Source organism: Equus przewalskii, chromosome 31, assembly GCF_037783145.1.
Source record: "Equus przewalskii isolate Varuska chromosome 31, EquPr2, whole genome shotgun sequence".
NCBI lineage: Eukaryota > Metazoa > Chordata > Mammalia > Perissodactyla > Equidae > Equus > Equus przewalskii.
The window spans coordinates 8,028,338-8,052,965 of record NC_091861.1 but is presented as its reverse complement, the minus strand read 5'-3'; the positions used below and the strand labels follow the sequence as shown (position 1 = coordinate 8,052,965).

Sequence of the window (24,628 nt, the reverse complement as noted above, 5' to 3'; positions counted from 1 at the left end):
TCCAATTCTATGGGCAAGGCTCATGTGCAGGAGGGGGCCTGCATTCAAGGACATGAGGGTGCCTCAGATCATGTTTAGGAAACTCATGCAATTTCACTCCCTCATCCACATGTAAAGACCTGAAACTCTCTTAATCAAGAATAGTATTTTCATTCTAAAAATATAATACAGAGACTTTCAAAGACCATATCTGTTATTTCATATTTCTGTAGGAGAAAAAGAATTAAGAGAACCAAAAAAGTATGAAGTTTCTAAGCTAATGCACTTGGGTGTGGAAAAAAATGAAGGCAGGACAATTCTGGGCAATAAAACTGAGCCTGGGGACTAAAAGAATAAACTTCAGAGATTTCACAAATTTGGTCAAGTATTCATTCTATTTATGTTGAGTTTGGCATAAAAATTACTACACAGTTCTGCTTTACACAATCTACCAGGTTTTTAAATGCTCACTTTTTTTTGAACTAAAGAATCTGAGGAAGGCTTTTTGCTTTGCTTTTAATCTCTTTATCTAAAAAATGTTGATTTTAGTCATTTTTTTCACTGTACACCATACTCATACAACTTTAAAACAAGAGAATCAATTGTTAAAACAAGAAAGTCAATTGTTGAAACTTAGAAAGCACACCTACATATAAGAATAGATGCTTTCTATTATGCTTTACTTTTCAAATTGCCACGTATGATACATGCTATAAGCTGTATGAACCTTGAAAATGTTACACTAAGCAAAAGAAACCAGTCACAAGAGCATCAACTGCATGAGTCCATTTACATGAACTGTCCAGAGTAGGCAAATCCCTGGAGACAGAAAGCAGGTTAGCGGTTGCCAGGAGCGGGGAGGTATGGAGGACCTGGGGTGGGCGAGGTGTGGGGATGGTGACCATGGTTTGAAGGTGCATGCTTTCTTTTCGGTGTGATGAAAATGTTCTAAAATTGACCGTGGTGATAGCTGCACAACCTTGTGAATATACTAAAAACCGCTGAATTGTACACTTTAAATGAGTAAACTATGATATGTCAAGTAAAGCTCAATAAAGCCGTGACGGAAAGAAAAGTGCCATGTTCTGCCTGTGTTCTTCATCTCAGAATTGTTTATTATTTTTCAACACAAAGTAGAAAAATATCTCAATGCCTACCCCTTTTCCATCACGGAAAATATTGAAGGTGATTACCTCTGCGTGGTGGGACTTTAGGTATTACTTTCTTCCTTATGCTGTTCTGTACTGCTTCAATTTTTATAATAAGCACACGACTTTTTAGTCAAGGAAAAAAAACCTTATTTTCACTTGAAAAACAAAATGCAGTGCTGGAAATTAGAGTTCTATTCCCCAAAACAGCTCTTTAGTCGGGTGGAGCTCTAACGGGTTCTAGTTTCTGACAAGAGAATTGGATGTAAACAATGAAGGATGTGACTCGATTACTAACACCAATGTGACCCCAAGTGGCTGGGGGGACCGAGGGCTGGGACCCAGACGCCCTTTCCAAACACCGGAGCTGGTCTGGGAAGGCACACGGCAGTTCCTCTGCCGTCAGGTTGTTTTTCTGGAGGAATCTAAAACCAAAGGTGCTTCTTAGGTCCTGACTCTGAACACACATCCATCCAGGATGGTTCATGGCAAACCAGGACTGTCGCCTTCTCCAGGGATCTCCACTGCACTGGCCCTTCTTCTTTTGTCTGCACAATAATTCATGATACTTCATCACTGAAACCAGGAAGCAACTTATCTCCAAAACAGTGCAGGACAACTAATATCTAAATGACAAAGATGTCCAAACTTACTTTCTGAAATTCAAAAATATGTAAAATTTTATTGAAAGAACCGTTTTGTTGAATACATAAAAAATTAAATAAACTGGGTTTATTTACCTCACATGGAGTTTATTAAACAGAATTCAGTACAAGTAAAGTTATTGGTGTGGGCTGTCAGCAAGGACATTAAAATAAACTTGTTTATAAACTAAAAATCATTAACTTCAGTCTGTGAAATATAATTATATCAGTAAGAATATGTATCTTTATTTCACTACTCTCTAAAAAATATATTGTCTCATAAATAGCAGGCCATAAATTCTGGTATGCCAATTCAAACATGATGGCATGTGGTTCAGACGAAACATCAGTACATTAAGGCAAACAAAGAAAATGAAAAAAGCCATCATTTATGTTGCCAAACTTGTAAAAATTAAGGAAACTTTATATTAGGAGTCTCATGTTCCCACTCTTAAGACTTAATATGTTACTCAATAAAGTACTTCTTTTTCAGGAAAACTGTGCATAAAATACCTATTACCATATTTTAAATGATATTTTTAGTATTTAAGTTCAATCTAGAAAGGCTTATATTATTCTATTTTCTTCATTAGACATTTTCCGTGTTAAACCTTAGTCTTTTACTATTCATACCCTCTGAAAATAAGCTATAAAAGCAACAGCAAGTCATTGTTATTCAAAAACAAAACAAAACAGAGGGAGGGGGGAAAAACCCTTCAGTATCGGCAAGAGTCCAGAAGCAAGCACATTATAAAACCCCAGCACCAACTGGTAGAGCCCAAGATCTTTCCAACATACTGTGTGACTGACGAATTATTACTTTACATTACCTACTGAGAGTCAGCTGTCTGCCTCACTAGACTTCAAGATGCTCAAAGGCGGCATCTGTGCCATATTCACCTTCCTATTACCAGCAACCAGAACAGTGCTGGGCACACAGTAATTGACAAATTTGCTTAACTACATTGTTTTTTTTACAGAACTGATGCAACTTAAATAGAATTTGTCGGAGGTATGCTATGTGCTAGCTGTAGTCTAAGTACCTCTATACACACCAATCCATCTAAGTAATGCACACGGCAGAGAACAACTATGAGAATGAATGAATCTGTACATAATTTTATAATAAAGGAGGAGAAATATACTAGACCAGAAATATTTAAACAAAAGTCAGGGAAATAAAATTGTCTTTAACTAAAAAACAACATTTATGTGGATGGGGAAGTCCCCCCTTCAAAGTCTAATTCAGTATAATGTAAAGAAAACCCCAGAAAATCCATATCTGGAGTTTTTAATGGACTGTAAGGTTGGGATCCCACAAGCTTCCAGGAAAAAATTACCTCTTTAAAAAGCAAGGAAGAGGGCTGGTTCTTAGCCACTTCCCAGAGTGAAGAAATTCAGGTGAAGACAAGTTCCTTCCCCAAGCTTCATGACCAAGAACCATCACAAGGCAGTACAAGAGCCACGATAAAGGGAGGGGACTTTAGAAACCAGGGGTGTTCTTTAGAAAGGCAATCTGGCTGCAACTCCTCTGGCAACAGTCTTATGCTGAACTTGTTTTTGAGCGAGTCAAGACTACAAGCCAGCCACGGGGACCATATCATCACTATTCACAGGAAGATGAAATGGAAGAAACACTGGTGGGAAGATTTAAATAACACCTGTCCAAGTTCACACCTTAAAGATGAAAGGGTAGATTTTGGCAGAGAAATAATTGGTGGGCTAATTGAGAATGTGGAAATATCACAGAATCCTGAAATCCTAGTTCTTGTCTGGGATGTGATACTTGAAAATAAAACTGTTACTATCCAAACTGAGGCAAAAGTACCTCTTAAGAGAGAGAAGATATAATTCAAGCTGATTTCCCAAAACAATAGTATCCCTTTGAAACTTCCTAAGAACAAAATTCTAGAGACTTAAACATCTATTCATGTAAATACCATAAATTACTATTATTGCATTAAATATACTTGAGAGCTGTTTATATATTGTATCTTAATCCAGATTAATCAGACTGTAGGCTACACTAAAAAATAGATGTAATGTCTTTTGGCAGAAAGAGAAAGAGACACTTTGAATAATTTGATCTCTATATGCAGATAAAATCTGTTAGAGGTGTCACTATATTAGCATTGTCACTAACTTAGGTTCTGCCAAATTTATTCATACAGTTCAGAAATTAACAGTTTAAATCATTTTGAAAAAAATAAGTCCAATAGTGGTGAAAGAAGGCACAGAAAGTACAAGGATCTGGCTGCAGCAGAGTGTGCTTGCTTAATGCAGAGTCAGAGGGGGCCAGCTCATGAAGGAATCGAGAGTCAGGTTAAGGAGCCTACACGTTATTCTAAGAGCACTGGGAAGCCACTGCAAGATTCTTTGGTACACAGAACAGTAGGTATGCAAAAATCCACCCTATCTCCTATTAATGTAAGGTCGATCCCAAGTATTATCTGCAGAACAGACGAGACTCATTTTCCCAGAATTAATGTCACTAATCCAGTCAATATCTTAAAATTGGGAATGTATAACTCTAATGCTTAAAGAAAATTTTAAGTCCATGAGAACCAGTGACTCTAAATCTGAATGAGAAAAGTAATCCTTTGTATTTATCATAGTATTACCACAGTAAAGATGAGGACAGTATTTGCAAAGAAAACTCCTTAATAAATATCCCTGCAAATTTCCAGAAAACAGAAGTCATTTGTTTTCTGGTATGAATCATCTCAGAAATTGCAAAAACCCATAGAAATAGCAGGTCTACCTTATAAAAATTGCTTTTGGCATCTTTACATGAGTAGCGTGCCATATTTATTTATGCTACTTCCTAATTACCACTCTGTACCATTCATGGTACTTATACTGCCTTGCTGATATTTCTGACCATGTCTTATCCTCTCTACACAATTAACACGCCCCTAAGGTCAATAATTTTGAATTATGCATTTTTGTTTCTCTCATAGCATGTAACACAGTCCCTTATTAGGCGTACAAATAATTCCGTTCACCGTGGCTTGTCTTCTTTTAGATTATGAGATCATTTACCTCTTAGAATGTTTTATGGATTAATGAAACAATGTTACAAAATTCTTTATATAAAATACTGATTTCAAAGGTACCACTATTTAACACCATCTTCAAAAGACTGATTAAGAATTCTTCTACCTTGCCTAGATCATAAAAGCAGGAATACCCAACCTTAACTCAGAGGCATTGCACCAACGTGCACACACTGTTTGCTGAATAAAAACATGGACACCCCAATGAGACACCACCACATGACAGACCGATGAAAGCACGCCCAGAAGTAAGCTGTCAACACTGAGGTGCAGGTCTGGTCACCACCATGTGCTGTGATTGCTCACCAGAACAGAAGGGGTTCCTGCAATCCATTTCTTATCATCAATAGACCACAAGATAGAATCTGCTCTATTCAAGCTTCTCCCTCTCCCCTGCATCCTTGTTTAAAGATGAAAAAAATCCTACAAAAAAAGTATCCGAGTTATTGTGGGAAAATGCTTCTCCAATTTGTGGGCAACAAGTATGATTAAAATTCAGGAACACAAGTAAAGTAACTGTATTCAAATTACTATTCTCACGCAGGATTAAATTCAGGAACACAAGTAAAGTAACTGTATTCAAATTACTATTCTCATGCAGGAAAACATGCAAATAACAGTAGATGACATCCTTCCTGGGATCGTACAGCACCATTAATTAAATTCCAAGCTTTACTGTAAAATAAGCCTGAAGAGAACTGAAGTCACAGACAGATGCGCACCAGACAACACACTCTAAGACGGCCACCTGCCAGAGAAGCAGAGAACAGGAACAAGAGGCAGACAGAACACAGCGTCTGTCTGACAGCAAACTCCAGGCTAAAACAGCTTTCTCTAAGGTTATAAAATGCAGATTTATCACAAAAATCCTATCTGCCTCTTTTAGCCACTTAATCATTCCCACTTTGGAGCAGGACAAGATATCCTAAGTCCCACAACGTTAAGACTAAAGCCATGCTCATGAAAAACGGAGTATCACACCGGAGCTGCGTCCAGCTAAAGCTGCTTTCCCACACAGCTAGAGATCAGGAACTTAAAACCCACAGAAGTAAACATTTTAAAGTTATTTTATTATAAATAAGAATTCACATATTACGTGAATATATCACTCACATGATATTCGAATATATGATAATTCCTATATTGTAACACAATTGTGAAAAATCACACACAGAGAAGCCACAAATGTACCAAGTAACTAGAAACCAGAAGAACCTGAATTTTTAGGAAGCAGAGATAGAAACAGCAACACTGGTTACTGCTGCTGCTGGACAGATGATGGTTACAAATCTAATCACCGGGCAGTGTTCAGAGATTAAGCACAAAAAAAGACCACCAGACCTCCATTTTCCCTTTCATTGACAGATGATGATGATGGGAATTAGACAAATCCCCACTTTTAAATGCCCAGCCCTCCATGAAGCCTTCTTCACAGGGGAGGAAAGAAGATGAAAAGCAGGAAGAGAGGAAATCATTACGATAGGAAGAAAGGTTTCTCTGTTATAGGCAAAGCCAGGCTTACAGTGAAGAGAGAGGAAATAGGGAATAATAAATTCTCATCCAATAGACAATCGGATCCAACAGACAACAGACAAGATTTCTTTGCTAGGCCGTCTGGAAAAGATAAAAAGACATTAAAAATTCTGTTCTCAGTCAACAGCTCTCCCTGATAAGTCAGGGCAGGATTTCTCAAAGCTTGTTGGCATGGGATCCCCTCATACTCTCAAATAAAATTACTCAAGACCCTGAAGAGCTTTTGTTTATGTGCATTGTATCTATCATTATTTACTGTATTAAATAACCACATTTTTTCACGTTGAATTTTTAGTCATTCATTTAAAAGATAATTAAAAAGCTGTTACATGTTAACATAAATAACATTTTTATGAAAAATTATAATTTTCCAAAACAAAAAAATTATTTTCCAAATAAAAAATATTAGTGATTAGAATGATGGTTTTAGATTTTTACAAATCTCTTGAATGTCCGGCTTAACAGAAGACAGGTGGACTGTTTCATTCGCTCTTGCCTTCAGGATGCTGCTCTGGTTAAGTATAATGGAGAACAGGGGGTGCTTTCAGACCCCCTCAGAGGGTCTGGAAGAGGATCCTCATGGGGGCTTAGAGCATACTTCCTGAATCTGTGAGTTAGCGTTTTAAACTCGAGATTTCTGATTCTGCATCCGGTTCAGCCCAAAAGAAAATGAGAATATGGAGAACACTCAAGCAGACAGTAATCCAGGCATTAATCCCTCTAATGACGAGGAGGTCTGCAAACTAAGAGTAGCAGCTACGTTAAACATTCATTCAAACTTTCCTCAGTGACTAAGAATTAGATACAGAATAATTTCAAGTACTGATCAATAGAAATATTAGCAGGTAAAGCTGTACTGAACAAACAAGAAAGCTGATCGCTAAGTAATTCTCACTTCCATTAATCCATGGTCATTTTCTGGTCCCGAGTCCAGCCCAGAACTTCAAGGTACTTCTCGCAGGTGAAAACAGAGGTATATATATAGAGAGGCCAAGGGAAAGAACAGAAGAGAAGCGGTCTTCCAAGAGATTCTGGCCCTAATGCATCCAGGGTAGGTAAAGAATGTGCCCAAAAAGACAGTCACCCAAAGCACTTTCCATAGAGCTGAATTCCCTCATGGAACCCTGGTTGAGAAAGGTGCAGAGAGTGGCTGAAAATTGAGGCTGTGAGTGGGTAGGGCGTGCGAACAAGAAGCCTAATCCAGCAGCTCCCAACCTTTCCAACCCTTTTATTATTTTAACTAACTTCCTTGGACTCAATATCCAGAGTGAGCCTGTCCAAAGAAACTATTTATCATTACTCTTTGTTCTTTCACAAGTAATCAAAGATACATAATTGGCCATTTTCAATTCAGGCACGGAGACTATCTAAACTTTTCTTATCAGTCACTGGCACAATCACAAGATCCAAAAATGCCAAAAAGGTCAACAACAGTTGATTAGAACTTGTGACTGGTTTCAGCTAAGTATCTCTACAAAGAGCTGGTGAATTTTAGCCCCAAACAAAGCAGCTTAATATCAGAGTTAGGAGGTATAACCAACGCTATCACAGAACGCACGGACACTGTTGACTCAGCTTTCCGAAACACTGAGAACGATCTCAGAACCACTTCCGTGGTTTTCAGGCACCAAGCTGAAAACCGCTGCTCTAATCCAAGCAGAATTACCTCCCAGGAAAAGGACGCTGGTAGATCTCCTGTACGCCAACTCTGTTAATAAATTACTAAGCTGGGGGCTTAACATATTCACACTCTAATTTCACTTTGTCTAATTAAGAAACTAATGAAGTTTCTTCTGCCTTACTGTGAGTTCTTTAAAAACAAACTTGTATCTATGTACCTTTCTTACTAAAACCTGGACTCAGGTTCACAGCAGGAATTCAAAGATGCTGAACTATATTTTCATTTTTCACCTTTCACCCAAACTACTGATTTTCTTCAAATAGCAGAAATAATTTTAGGTACCACATCATCTACAAACAAATATGATACCGTCCCAGAGATCTCTACTGTTGTCATGTGAAAATGGGTAGCCAGAATTCTTTTTTAATGAAAAAAGTTACCTAAAGGGATGAAGTACAACCAATTCAATCATGGTTTCCTGTTTAAACTCACCTGATTCTACCACTGTAATCTCTCTCCTATTTGAATTTTCTTCTCTACTCTACTTCTGCCTCCACTCAGCAATCAATGCTTGAACCACAGCCTCCAGTGCCTCCTTTTCAAACCGCTGCTAGCTTTCTCGAGTACAGTTTTGTTGACATTATGCCACTTGCTCAAAACCTTACACGAAACCGCTATCAGCCATAGCTCTCAAAGGCCCTTCCTGATCAGACTTACCTCTCTGACTTTATTCCCACAAGGCCAATCACGTAACTCCCTGCTCTGCAAACACATCTCATGCTTCCCACTTCTGCACCCTGATGCTATTTCCCAGGCCTTACAGGCCTCTCCCCCTCATCTCTCCATGCCTACATTTTATCCACCTTTCCAAATCAGCTCAAAAAGCCATCTCCTCACCAATGCTTCCCCCAATTGCTCCAATGAAAACAAATCTCATTCCTCTTCTTGTAACCATATAGGATTTTCTCTGTACCTCCAGTATGACTTTGTCTTTTGGATTATGGTTGTGTCTTAGCCCCCCTTCAAGAGCAGAAGAATCCTTGAGGACAAGATTTGAGACTAATTTCCCCTTGCATACAGATGCACTCAAATGATAAATGAAGTAACTAATTTCCTTGGGGAAAAAATATAATAAGATACTTCTTTAATGGGCAGTAAAGACAAAAAACAGGTTGGAGAAAATTTGAAAGTCTCTCTACTACTTCTTCTCTAAGTAAATTAATCCACACAGTAGAATTTTTTATGTATTTTAAAATACTGGCATTCAAAAATAACATTTTATAGTTTAATAAGACTGATGTCCCTATCTCATTTAATTCCCATAACGCTATCCTAACATAGGTATCCTCATGAGCCACATTTTATACGTAAGGAAACAGCTTTAGAGAAGGCAACCTGTCACCAGAGGGAGAGAGAAGACTGGAGTCTTCTGATTCCAAGTATGAGTTCTTTCCGCTAAATCACAATAAAAGACCTTAAAATTTTACTAAAAAACATAAAAAGAAAATGAAAGTTCTTCTCTTTCCTACCTTCTCACCCTAAAGTGACTTCTCTCAAAAGCCTTTTAAAATATGCGTTGAAGATCTTGAATTAAGAAACAGAGAAATGTAATAAAAATGGCCTAAAGGTCACAAGACCCAGTCCCAGCTGTGCCCCCCTTTCTACGTACATACGACTTCAGCGAAGTCCCATCTCTCCACGTCAATCTTCCTAATTGGAAACTGGGAGCGATAGTACCGACAGACTAAGTTCACATTACTGTGAGATGGTGAGCCCATGAATGGGGAGGACTGTGGAAGAGTATCGATGAGAGTGAAGAAGCACGCGACAGCACCCACGAAAGAACGTCCCACCACCCAACCCCCAAACCTGTCACTCCTGTAAGCCCGACGAGCAGCTCATGCTTTATCGGTTTCAAAACGTTACTCCTCCAATCAGGTTAGTTGATGTAGGAAATCTAAAAGTGAAAAACACTGTCCAAGACTACCTTTGGGATCCTTTCCAGGTCCAATTTTATCTAATTTTAAGAAAGCATTAATAAAGTACCCCAAATGCATTATGTTCAGAATCAGATTTGTTATCCACTGTCCAATTCTCTTACTCTCCACCTCTGGCTAACAGTACCATCTTCCCAGTGACCCAAACTGACACATCTGGCAATCATGTTATAACACCAGGGCCTGTCTACTACACCTCACTGTCTATTACACAGGAAAGAGGCTGAATTCTAAAACTAGATCTGGATACAAATCCCACTTAGGCCACTGTCTAGGTGTGGGCCTCAGGCCAGTCCAGTGACCCTCTGTAAGCCAATCTCCTCTTTAAAACAAGGATAATACCACCAACTCTGCAGGGTTGTATAAAGATTATCAGTAACATATGCGCCCAGTTAGGATCTGGCACACAGCCGGTACCCAATAAACAGATCACGATTCCTGCTTCAGAACTGCTTTATGGACTAAATGAGGACATAAGGAGAAGGCCTAAACAATGTCTTGGCAGGTACAGCAGGCATCAAATAAAAGTTTGTCACCTCCTCTTCACTGTACTCCTTTCCTCTTTCTACTGTATCATTTCAGGCCTCGTCTTTCTCAGCGAAATCACAACAGCATCCTACACTGATCTCCGTGCTTGTAACCACGTGCTTACCAATCCATCACGTGTGTCCTAAAGCACAAACCTAATTACATCAAATATTTCTTAGCTCCCTTCAATGACTGTGCCACTGCTTGCATCACAATATGCACGCTCCTCAGCAGGAACGCAAGGCCCTTCTCAACCTTTCCACTCTTAGCTCTTGTGACTTCCCTCCCCCGCACATAAATTCTCATGCCCAAGCCACAACACTGCCTATCAGCTGTTTCCCAATTGCTCCATGCTTTCATGCCTCCAAGCGTCCCTAGAATGTTCTATCATGATGAGGTCTACTCATTCCTCAGAACATACATAGCTCAAGCACCATCTTTTCTTCAAAGCTTTCCTTGACCCTAGAATTTTCCTTGGTATTCCAAAGGTCCTTCTGCATACTTCATTCACGAACCATTCTAATTTTGCTGACCTTGTTTCTAGTAGCTCAGGCCCAGTTGTGATGTCCTGGAAGGCAAGGGATGGGCCTTTTCATGTTCGTATTATCTCCAGTGCCTAGCATAGCACCTGTGCTGAAAACATGTTTGATGGTTTTTGTGATATCCCCTTAACATTGTTCCCATGAATACTGGCAATCTAGAAAATTGAAAAATAAAAGTGGCACTGTGAACATAAAATATTTCTAGAAACTTTTTGAGATTTTTTAAAAAATCCAATTAATTCTAAAACATCTCAAAAAGATTAAAAAATGCTGAGATAAAATTCATGCAAATGCTCATATTGGAAAGTATATCAGGCCAAATTATCTAAGGAAAAAAATGTATGGGATCTAAATATTTATAAATATTTATCCATAAAATCTAAAGAAAATTTCAAACATGAGGAATCCTTGACTATGTTCTCATTTTCAAAAGATATAAAAGAAAATCTAGCAAAAGCTGTCTTAGTTAACGGTAAAATATTTTTATCTTGGTTGAGTAGAACAAAATCTTACTGGTATGCATATGATTTTCATTTTTAAAAAAGAGATTTAAAAAGTTATCTCCTATTTTCAAATGACTGAAATTTTTTTCAAAAATGAAACAGATTGTGTAAATTTACACTATCAATCATCACAAGGATTGACTTTATATTTTATATAATCTATAAATACTATCTGCAGAATTGCTATAAATGTACTTGATAAATAATACAGAAATCAAAAATACCAGTCTGGATAATGTGCCTTGAACGTACTTGTTTAAAATTGAGTCCCTTTCCATTAGACAAAGGAAACAGATAAACTGTAGCATTTAGTATAAAAGGAAGAGCACTAATCAACTCTTTTTCAAAAATACTAGAACATGCGATTTGTGCTTTTTAAATTCCAAATATAACTCACTGTATTTAGCACCTCCTGTACTTTCCAGTATATTAGATAATTGCACACCAAGTTAAAAACAAAATAAAGGAAAACATTCCTGCCACCCACCCTTTTCATAAAACAAATGGAAATATTAAACACACACAGAGCACCTTGTAAAGGTCAGTATGACTAGCCCCAAAGAAAGCTGTTTTTTCTTAATTTAAAAAATTTGTTTGAGGATTTAGAGGACTTGGGGGGCAAGGGAGACAAGACAGGAGAATTGTGTGATTATTGGTTTTAGCAAAAAAGATGGGTTAGTAATTTTCAAGTCCTGCTCTGGAGAACCACATAGGGGCCTCAGTCGCTGGGGGCTCTCGACCCCTACATTAATCAGAGAAAGTCCATTTCTTTGTCCGTTTATGGACTGAGCTTCTGAAAAAGATGTTGTTTGAACAAGAACAGTGTCCATAGCTTTAAAAAGTCTGAAAATCACTAAGAAGATTTAACCAATACTCAATGGATAATATTGGTATCAACATCTAATAAACAAAAAGATAAACAGGAAGTATTCAATACACAAAAAATGGTTTTAAAATGTGGTAAAACATTAAGAATAGGAAAGACTAACATCCATAGTTGCTTTACCTTTATGAATGTTTGTTTCTTTTACTTCTGATCAGAGATTTATTGGGTACATTGTTTGCTTAGGGAGGGGAACATGCAAGTTAAGCTTTTTCAACCTGGTTTTGGCAGGAAGACAATAGATGGTTTTAACAAGGAATTGGCTGTGAACCCCAGGCAAACAGCTGTGGAAGGGGAAGATATGTTCAAGATGAGAGGCGACATTATGGGGTATGTTTGTTTAGGTGGATGGGAGGGGACCCACTAAATAATATTGGGGTGGGGTACACACCTTTCCGACTTTGGAGATCTCTAGAAAGAATCATATCCTTTCCCAAGGACACTTCTGATTCTTGGCATCTAAATTCTCCTATGCCGCCACTTCTAAGCTGATTAATAACTGCCATCAAAAATCAGAAATTAGTGTTTACAGTAACTTATGAAAAGTCATTTTCTAAAAAAAATCAGACTATAAAGAACATCAACCATTTTATATGCTTGTTTTCTCTGATGAAAAAGCTACAGAACTAAAAGCTTCTTTGCCAATGACTTGGCCATGATAAAGGAGATGGCTAGCATGGACCAACTTCCACCATTCTTTCTCTTTCCTCAGCTAAGACTGTGACAGAGAAGAGGATAAAGTTTCAAAATCATCATTTTTTCCCCTCAGCAAAATGCTTGAGTAGCTAGTGAGATGATGAGCGAGTTTCCCATTTGCCAAACTTTTTATAATGTGGAAATTACAACAGAGAATGTAACTAAGTCTCTCCACATTGACTCATTAATTTCAAAAGATCAAGATCAGGAGAAAAAAACATTAATTAGCATTTGCATTTTGAAAGCAAACTATACGACTACACACTGATAAAAAATAATCCTTTCCATTTGGTTAAAAAAAATTGATGCCAGATGAACAATAATTTTAATCACTTTAAATTAGTATCATTTCATTCCTAACATCAATGGATACTCTTCTGAAGGTTTAGAAATAAAAATAATGCGAGTTTGTTCCAAACATAGGGAAGCCAAATGTTTCTGTCATACACACACTCTCTAAACTTGGTCCTTTACTTATCTATCACGTGGTTATCTATTTAATAAGATATCAAGAACCAAAACCCTAGCTTCTTCCCTATGGTAAAATGATGGTGACACAACAATTCTATACCTACAATAGAATGCCAATAAAATACTGGGTGCCTGCGAGGAAAACACAGTGACTCAGAAAGATGACCTACATACAAGACTGTACATACAGGCAGACCTTCCTTCGCTATTTTCTGGACTTACTGACAAACCAGGAGAAGCGCCAGTGGTTACTTTCTCAAAATAGATAAGATATGAAAGCTATGCACAAATTATTTATAGAGGTATTAATTTCCTCAAAAGAAGATCTAACATAAACCATCTATAGGAGTAATAATGTAGTTCTGGATGCCAAAACGTCTTCTTGCTCTCAAATTCATATTTGAAATAGACTAACACATGGGCTAGATGTTTCGATTCTTTTTAGAGCAAGGCAAAGTATAAATAAAATTTAACATATCTATAATAGGTTTTAAAATTCCATACCTTCAACAAGATAGCAAATTTTAATCTCACTATGTAAGTCCTTCCGCTTAAAATACATAAATAAAACTTGTTTATAGCACATTTGCATCAAGGTCACTACTAAAAACACAACAAAGGCAAGAGTAATGAGTAATCATATTTATATTATCTTATATATAATATTTATTTTCTGGTTATAAAATCTATCACCCTAAAGAGATAGCCACACATCCGTGTATTTCTTTGCCTAGTTTTTAAACAAAAACAAAAACAGAGCTCATCTCTGACACATACACATCAGACTGTTTTTTAAAACAGTAATTTAAAAGTGAATTATTTCTACATGTCTTTCTAACCACCACGCAGTGTCAGAGGACATGCAATTCATGGCTTGTACCACCCGAGGGCACTCCTAAAATCTTTCAACAACTTTTAGAATCAAATTTTTATCTACTAGGATGAAGAAATCTAGTGCTACTTGCAGTTCATGGGCTGGGTACTGGCTTAAAAAAGGTGTTTCAGAAAATGCGTTTCTTCATAAAGAGTGAGACGATAATAAATATGCATAATTTCTATCCACTGCATAGTCTCTGGGCCTCACGTCCTTGCAACAAGTTGAGGTTCTAGAGCACGATGAACATTTTACCTAAATAACTTCAAATGAGAGGGTTAAAAAATCACTAACTAATCAATCTCATAAGATGACCCTTCTAGACTATGTTTATCATCAACAAACAGAAGTTCACATTTTTGTAGAAAACAATAGAAATTTAAGAAATACTTAAAATACTTCTATGATTTAAAAGTTGGTCAGAAAAGATTAGCTTTAACACATACATGGCACTCCAAGTCAAGGAAACAAGGAAACCACGGGCACCTTACCTGTTTCCTGGGAATTCAACACCTCTAAGGCATGCATCATGGCACTTGCGAAGACATTGGCATCCTCTTTGCTGCCAAAGTTGAGACCATACACCTGTCTAGCATCTCGCCACTGGTGGAAGGTCTGTGTAGCCTGATTGTACTTCAACCCTTTAGGAATGGCACAGTTTATCACGACCTAAAAGACAGGAATTCTTCATAAAGTCAAGCTAGTAACTGGTAAAACCAACAAAGTCAACAAGTCCTGACTGGACATATTCATTCAAACATGTTCCTGACAAACTTTGGCAAAAAATAGTTAAAGCAGTTACCTAAGGTAAAATCAGGTGCAGAAATAACCATGAGATGGAAGTTCAGCTGCCTGATGGTTACAAAGGTCTGCAAATCAGCAAAATCAATCTATATCCCTCATTAAATATATTTTAACATGTTTACTGAAGTACGATAAACTCAGAAAAACATAAGCATGTATCTCAGCGAACATTCCTGTGTAGCCAAAACCTGCTCAAGAAATAGGACGTTAACATCAGGAACCTCCTTTGTAACTCCTCCCACCTCCGGAAAAGCACTAGCCACACTTCTAACACCATAGATTACTTTTGTAGGTTTTTGGTTTTTACATAAATGGAGTTACACAATATATACTGTAATTGCCTTCTTTCCTGCAAAATTGTTTACAGTCCTCTATTTGCTGCAGGTAATTGTGGTTTATTCTTTCGCATTGCTCTATGGTATTCCGTTGTATAAATCATGTTTGTTTATCCAGCCTCTCATTAATAGACATTTGGATTATCTGCAGTTTGAGGCTATTAAAAATAGTGATGTCATGAACATCCTACTAAATACTAAAGGTCTTTTGGTACACATGAGCACACATTTCTGTTGGGCATTTACCCCGGAGCAGAACTGTCACAAGCCATATATATGTTTAACTTTAGCGGAAAACTCCAAGTAGCTTTCCAAATTGGTTCCGTCAATTTTCACTTCCACAGCACCATACAACAGCTTGCACAACTACACATACTGAGTTGTCCATCTTTTTCTTTATTGATTTGTAAGAGTCCTTTATACATTCTGGATATGATCCCACTGTTGGTTATCTGGGTTGCAAATATCTTCTCCGTTTCTTTGGCTTGTCTTTTCACTCTCTTAATGGGTGTCTTTTTTTTTTTTTTTTTTAGATTTTTTTATTTTTTCCTTTTTCTCCCCAAAGCCCCCCGGTACATAGTTGTGTATTCTTCGTTGTGGGTCCTTCTAGTTGTGGCATGTGGGACGCTGCCTCAGCGTGGTCTGATGAGCAGTGCCATGTCCGCGCCCAGGATTGGAACTAATGAAACACTGGGCCGCCTGCAGCGGAGCGTGTGAACTTAACCACTCGGCCACGGGGCCAGCCCCTTAATGGGTGTCTTTTGATGAACAGAAGTTTTTAACTTTTATTCAGTCCAAATGAGCAATCTTTCCCTTAATAGTTAATGCTTTTTGTAACCTGTTTAAGAAATGTTTCTCAACCCCAAGGTCATGAAAATATTATCCCATATTATTTTAGAGAAGCTTTATTGTTTTAACTTTCATATTTGCATCTCCCATCCAACTGGAATCGACTTATGCCTACGGTGTGAAATAAGGTTCAATATGGTTCTCCAACTGATCAGCACTATTTATTAACTGTGCTGTAGGTTTACCGTTTTCATAAATCAAGTGTCTAAATGGCTCTCTTTTGTTCTGCTGGTCAACAGGCCTATCTCTGAGCCAACATCACAGTGTCTTAATTATTGCTGCTTTATGCTAAGTCTTGAGAGCCACAGAAAACATCCTCCTACAGTGCTCTGGCCAGGCTCAGTCCTTAGTGTGTGGCTACAATTTTATATCAGATTATCAATTTTGTGTTATTCATCCAATCTGCAGTCTCTGCTTTTAATCAGAGTACTCAGTCCCTTTACATTTAATGTAAATACATTTGGGTCTAAATCTAGCATACTTTCCTTTAGAGTTTATTATTATTGCACCCTCTGTTACTTCATGAATTATACGTGTTTTTACTGTTATTTCAGTGGTTGCCCTGGAGACGACAACAGGCATCTTAAACTTATCAAAAGCAGATAAAAACTAGTAGTTTTCCCTTTCCCTCAACACAAAAACTTCACCATACGTTTTCTCCAACAGCACTCCATCTCCCACGTCCATCTCAGGACTCCTATGCTATTTCTACCAGGTTTTAAAATTCTACATGTATTTTTAACCCCACAAAACACATTAGTAGTTTTATACAGTTGACGATCACTTAGGATTTACTCTATATTTACACTTTCTGTTGCTTTTTATTCCTTCTGCCTTCTCCAAACTTCTGTTGGGACCATTTTTGATCTTAAAGAACGCACTTTAGCATTTCTTTCAATGCAGATCTCCTGGTGATGGATTCTCTCCATTTTTCTTTGTCAGGAAATGTCTTTATTTCACCTTCATTTCTGAAGAATACTTTTATTAGATATGGAATTTTAAGTGGTCATTATTTTCCTTCAGTACTCTGAAATCCACTGGCTTCTAGCTTTTGTTGTTTCTATTGAGAAATCAGCTAAAAGTTTATTGTAGCTTATTTAAAATAGTTTTTTTGCACTTGTATTTAGTTTAGTAATCTTAATATGATGGGTTTATATATGGTTTTGTGTTTATCCCACTTAAGGTTTATAGCATTTCTAAGTTTATGGTTCTTTGATCACTTCTGAAAATTTTTGTTCATTCTCTCTTCCATTATTGTTTCTGCCTCAATCTGTCCTCTACTCTGGGATTCTAATTACACACACATTATGAGTTATTTTTACTGTATTCCCTAAGTCTCTTAAGCTTTTTTTATGTATCTATATTCTTCTCTCTCAGATTAGCTTAGTGTCAGTCTGAATATTTTCTTCTGATCTATATTCCAGTTTACTAATTCTTTTCAGCTCTTTATAATCTGTTGTAAAACCCGTCACTGAGTTGTTACTGTTAATAGCAGTTATTTTTCAATTCTAAAATTTTCATTTGGTTCTCTTTTCAAGTTTCCAGCTCTGCTGAAATTCCCTATGTTGTCTTTTATTTCCTTGAGTATATTAAGTACATTCTTTTAAAATCAATTTCTGATAATTCCATTAACTGTCTTCCCAGAGGGTCTGTTCTAGCGCTGTTCCTCCTGTCGCCTCGTATGGCTGGCTATTCTGACTGAGTGCCAGACACTGTGCATGGACAGTTGTATGGAAATTCTGAAGCCTACAATGATGTTATATTTTTCCAGGGAAGATTTACATCTGCTTTTGGCAAGCAGCTAGGGAAACTAACAATCTCACATCACTTTAATCCAAAAGCGATTGGAATGATTAGAGGCTGGGTTTCAGTTCCTTCAAAGGTCAGTCTAATTCTGACTCAAACTTCTTCCCAGGGTTTGGGGCTCCTGGGTCTCAAATCACGGCCTGGGGGATTACCAAGACAACCCTCCCCTCATTAGAAGGCCTTAACTTCTAATTTTTGTTCTATTAGCTCCATGAGTCTGCCAAAAGCTTTGCTCAGCTCCTCAGCCCCCCTTTCAAATCTGACACATGCCTCTAGGCAGAGAGGTCCAATCTGGGCTCACTTCTCTGGTTCTTTCTGGTTTCAGATCATGGACCCATAATTCTTCACAGTCATGTGAGCCCTTGAAATAGATTTTTTTCTTTTTAATTATTTTATCCAATTGTTTTAGTTCTCAGAGAAAGGCTCTATCTAAATTACCTCATCCCAGCAACACTCAAATTTGAAATTATTTTAAAACTATGACGACCTCTTAAAGACATTATGCTACGTGAAATAAGCTAAATGAATTTTAAACTTCCAATATAAGGAATTTTACAATTTGAATCAATTATTTCATTCATTTCTAACTTTCAAGGATAGACAATCCTGTAAATAATCTCAAAAAGCTTTAAAGGCTTTTACAGCTTTAACAACTGGATTTTCATAAGCATGTCATCAGGTTTGGACTTCCTCATAATCCTAAATTCTGCACTTCAGACCCAATGAGCTTCAGTCTAGATTAGAGGCGCTGCTCCATCCTCCACACGCCCATCCATTTTGGCCTGATCATAACACAGAAAATCACGCAGTAAACATTTACTCCTCCCTGTGACTTGGTTCAATATCTTACCTTGTCTATGAAGTCATCCACGATCCTCTTCCCCATCTTCTCAACAAACTGATGATTCTTTCTGTTTTTTTTTTTTTAATACTGAATGTCACTTTGAATTTTGTATTTTTGATGAATGGCCTGCATTTGTCAACTGACTGATGATATGATTTTGCAGACTAAATATCCCTAGTTCCTTTTTTCAGATACTACCCATCCTGGAAAACGCAGGATTCAAGGTCTGTGACCTGAGTTCAAGTCTTGACTCTGCCCGTGGCCATTCCCATCTCTCCCAACACTCCCCTAACAGTTTATTTGGACCGCAAGATGAAAAGCAATGCTCATCAAACATCTTGCTCTAAACTATTTTCAGTCTTACTTCCCTCCATCCCCACCAGGCATGCTAGCCTCCATCCATCTCCAACTGCTTCCTCTGCTTGAAGGATAATGCAAACTTCAGGTGGACATTGTGGGCCTTTGTACAAGGGGTCCATCTGCCCCTTTCTCATATCAGCCACTGTGAGAACTCCTACTCGTGCTTAAAGACCCAGATCAAATTCATCTCTGCTCTCAGTGTGCTATGATTTACATTTATCATTACTGAAACAATTTACTGCACTTCTTTCCTCACCTTCTGAACATCCACACTCTCTCCTGTATCTTTCTTTCAAGGTCGGGAATTTTATTACATACATAAAACCTAAACACAGTGCCCAGAACATAATAAGCAGCTAAGTGTTACGCAAAAAAATGAAATATTTTAATATATATTTATATAATTTGTACATATTCAATTTTACAAATAAATGGTGAGGTTTTTTTTAATGGCTCTACAGTGCTTTCTTTCTACACAAAGTTTAGATTTGATTTAATAAATTATAACATGTTTCCACTCAGAACTGACTGACATCCATTAAGAAGTGTAACAAGGTACTCTGGAATGAGAGGAAACCAATTATTTATTAGATTTATTCTTAGGTATATTATCATTTTTGTTACTTTAAGTAGTATCTTCATAGAATTATATTTTCTAATTGTTTATTGCTAGTTATACAAAACTCCTACTGATTTTTATATACTGATCTTGTATCCAGCAACTCTGATGAACAACCTTGTTAGTTCTAATATTTTATCTGCAGATATTTTCGGGATTTTTTATGTAGACAATTATATCATCAGTGAGCAAAGTCAGCTGTTTCTTCTTTTCAATCCTGATAGCTTCCACTTCTTTATCTTAATATGTTACCTCTTCTGCAATGCTAAATGAAAATGGTTAAAGCTGAAATCCTCAATTTATTCCTGAGTTTAATGGAGATCCTCCCAACACCGTACTGTCCTATAAGATGTTTGCTATATATTTATATTATCCATCCTTATCAGCTTGAGAAAATCATTCTTATGCTAAACATGCTGAGAATTATGTAAGAATTTTAATTTTATCAAATTCTTTTCTTGAATCTTGTTTCTTGTACATTTTCCCCTGGTAAATTACATTAGCAGGTTATCTAATGTTAAACTATCCTTACACTACAGAGATAAAGAGAGAGAAACCCTATTTGGTCAAGAGGAAGTCTGGTTTTTTTTTCATATCCATTGCTGCATTTGGTCTGCTAATATCTTACTGAGGACCTTTATATCTATGTTAATATTCAGAATTGAGACTGGCTTATAATTTTCATCTTTCAAACTGATCTATGTTTTAGATACCAAAATTATACCAGCCTCAAAAATCTATTCTTTAGAATAGGTTGCATAAAACAAGCAATTATCTTGAAAGTTTTTAGATTTTGTCTGTAAATGCTATGGATGCTCCCTTGTATTTTTTTAAATTTTGGGGCTAGATTATTAACTATTGATATATTTTATGACTGGAGATCTATTATGCTTTTCTACTTTTTTGCCAATTTTGGTCAATCATATTTTTCTACAAAATGGCCCATTTACTGGCATAAAGCTGTTCATAATATTATCTTATAATTTATTTCCTTAGTATAATTATAGCAATATCTCTTTTCCAATCTTAATATTGTTTATTTGTAACTTTTTTTATTAGACTGTCATTTTTTTCTATTCGGTGGAGCAACTTTTGTGTTAATAATTTCTATTTCTTTTTCTCCCCAAAGCCGCAGTTGTGTATCCTAGTTGTAGGTGATTCTAGTTCTCTTATGTGGGACGCCAGCACAGCATGCCTTGAGGAGCAGTGCTAGGTCCGTGCCCAGGATTTGAACCGGAGAACCGTGGGCCGTCGAAGCAGAGCATGTGAACTTAACCCTTTGGTCACAGGGCCAGCCCCTATTTCTTTTTATTTAATTAGTTTCTTCTTTTATTTTTAGTATTTCCCTCTGCTTTCATTGGGTTAAGCTCATTATATGCCATTAAGATTTGTCCATCTAAGGACAGCTTAGACGTCCTATGGGTTTCTATATGTAATATCTTGTCACTCAGGTCTAAGCATTTTCTTATTTTATAAACATTTTCTAATCTTCATAACGTTTTCATCTTAGTCTCATGAATTATTCATAAGTATGTTTTCAAATGTCCAACCATTTTAAGAAACACTCCATTTTTCAAAAGCTAGAGGAGAGCTTACTTCTCTTATGAATAAAAATTTCAGTGCTTCATATGGAAATGTCCTGACTTACACAAGATTTCTTTCTAATTCTTTTTAAATACTCATTTTCCTTTTTACCAATATTTAGATATTTTTAGGATTGTTTATCAATTCACCAAACTTACCAAAAATGTGTTTATTTTACAGCTACTCGGTTAGAATGTTAAGAACGTTCAACAACCTCTACAAAGTTTTAATTGTCCAGTTTTCATTTGTTCTCTCTAATAGTAGTATTTGATTTGTCCCTGGCCTAACTCACTGCTGGGACACTTTGCTGGACGAAAGATAAAAGAGCAAAGAAAGCACACAGGACAAGCAGGACTACCAACGGGGCAGAGAGGGTTCCTGCTACAGAGACTGGGGAGACCAAAGCAGGCTGTGCAACAGTACATGGAGCAAAAGGCAGATTTGCTAAACTCAGTGAACTGCTCTTTCTGCAAATTGACTCAGGTCTATGAAGTTGTCTCCAGAAGAGCACTGTACTTGTTTCTGCCAGGTGCCCCAAGAGTTTCACTGGCCTGCAACCAGTATGCGTTCATTCCTTGACTGGAGTTGTGTAAGTGAAGTTGGAGGTTCCCACTCTTCAGGGGAGCCCCTAACCCAGCTCAGACAGAAAAGAACTCCTCTGCTTACCTGTGCCAATAGAAGGACTTTTCTTAGTTCTTTTTTACAGTGCGCAGCCTCTCTAAGAGTCCCAGCTTTATGCAGAGACACCAGTTTCAAAGCCCAACCTCAGAGGCCCAGTCTCTACATGCACATATGACAAACCTAACTCCCTAGCTACGGCCAGTTCATCATCTCCATCCTAAAAGCGCAGGGCTGGGCAGCAGCTGTTTACACAGCACCCTGTTTCCTAGTGGAAACCCAGGGCTCTACCTTTCTTTAGAAAGAGCTCAGCCGGAAACGTGTTACATTTTTCCCTGCATATCCTCAATGCTGGTTGATTCCACCATCTTGCCAGAACCAAAAGTATCCTGTCAATCTATTCCTTATAAAAGTTCTCACTGCTATTATTATATGCTTAATGCTGGTAAGACCCTATCTACGCTTCCTCCATCTACTGCTCCTGATCGGTTAAGGCCCAAGAAATCAAGTAATCAGATAATCCAGTCACCTTTCCAACAAATCCAGAGCAGGGAATTAGTAAAAGCTTAGTTGTCATCCCAAACGTGAATTACAAAAGCCTAACTATTCTAGCAATCATTATACCTACAATTTTTCTATCAGAGATGAATTTAACAATATTTTCTGAAACTATTCGCACTTTCAATTCCTCCCTCTAGCCCCATTCCAAATTCCTTTGACAGGAAATGAATTCCTTAAACACACAATCTGCTACTTAAGTGGTGTTTCACATTCTCGTTTGTCCTAATTTTACTTTAGATTCCAAAAGCTAGCTAACTAGCTGTAAGGCCAGAGGATCTAAGGAATATTCACAATTCAAACACTGGTATTCATAGTTTTGTACAATCGGTTCTAAATCTTCATCTAAATTCAGGCTTCATGAAAGGTGAAAAGGCTGGGCAGGCAAACCTATAACCAGTTTTTCCTAGAGAGACTGTTCCAACTATAGTTTTAAAGCACTACTTTATTTTGCTGAGTATACCAAGTCCTTTGTAATACTGGGTAACTTTGAGAATTTAACAGACCCTTACCTGATGGTCCTGAATCTTCCTGCCCACCACTCTGAATGTGTTGTTGCCTGTATGGTGATATATATGAACTCTGCTGAACCCAGTTGAGCCACCAGCTGGCACCCACTTCTTATTGGCATCATCATAAACCATCACAGCAGCTCTTGCCTGACAGATACTCTGTTCACTGTAAAAAAAAAAAAAAAAAAAAAAAAGGTAAACAAGATATTTAAAATACGCTAAGTTTCCCACAAAGCCAGATAAGCCCAAGTTTGCCAAACTAACAGTCAGTCAACAATTAGTGCTTTACTGGGTGCTGGAAACAACAGTGAACAAGAGAGAGGCTTCCCGCCCTTATGGGTACAGTCTAATGGGGAAGACAGACCAGAAAATCAAGTGTAATAAGGGAGCAGCAGAGCTCAGGAGCCACAAAGAGCACTTAGACAAGCAACATGAGGTGTTTTCTTCTAAATCTGAGAATCTAATACGTTCAATAAACTGAGCACAACTGCAAGTGTAAATTAATCTTACAGTTATAAATCAAGTATAATCTAATTGCATATACAATTATAACATTGGTGACCTGGTAGTGATGACCTCTCTTTACTTGCAAAATTATTTTTATCATCAGGCTTGCTTCAAGGCCTATATAACAAATTCTCCTAAGCTCTATCTGCTCCTTGAGATACGGAGTGGCCAGTGACAATCAATGGATGGCACTGTAACTAAGTCCTTGATTCCATCTGGGCAAGGTAACATCCCATGCTGCACATTTCTTCATTTAAAAATGAAAAAGTGGGGCTGGCCCAGTGGTGTAATGGTTAAATTCACGCGCTCCGCTTTGGTGGCCCGGGATTCACTGGTTTGGATCCCGCATGCAGACCTACGCACTGCTCATCAAGCCATGCTGTGGCAGCATCCCACACAGAAAATAGAGGAAGACTGGCACAGATGTTAGCTCAGGGCTAATCTTCCTCAGCAAAAAGAGGAAGACTGGAGGCAGACACTAGCTCAGGGCTAATCTTCCTCAAAAAAAAAAAAAAAGAAAGAAAAGAAAAAGTAAAATGAGATGATTTCTAAGGATCTTTCTAGATTTTAAGTTCTAACCTTCACAAATATTAAAGAAGAAAAGATCAATTCCATGACAGAATCTTTAAATCTCAGCTTCATCTCAATTATTTGTTAACAAGTGAGACTGAGATACACAAATAAATAGAATGTAGAGATGATCTTAATTTCATATTAAGCAATATTTTCAGTTTTCAAATATTCCATACTACTACCA

The 24,628-nt window shown here is 37.4% G+C and overlaps 1 protein-coding gene across 19 annotated transcripts in view; it reads right to left on the bottom strand.

Annotated features, from left to right (window-relative positions):
- The window catches only part of ENAH (ENAH actin regulator), a 144,056-nt gene that overhangs the window by 50,526 nt on the left and 68,902 nt on the right, over nt 1-24,628 (bottom strand). For 16 of the 19 annotated variants that reach the window (XM_070602483.1, XM_070602479.1, XM_070602470.1 and 13 more), the window contains exons 2-3: nt 23,365-23,530; nt 14,967-15,144 (exon numbers count right to left, since the gene is read on the bottom strand). In XM_070602483.1, the coding sequence (XP_070458584.1) occupies nt 14,967-15,144; nt 23,365-23,530 (344 nt within the window). Of the gene's footprint in view, nt 1-12,825; nt 12,934-14,966; nt 15,145-23,364; nt 23,531-24,628 lie in introns of all 19 variants that reach the window. The other 3 variants (XM_070602464.1, XM_070602473.1, XM_070602466.1) reach the window with 1 other exon arrangement.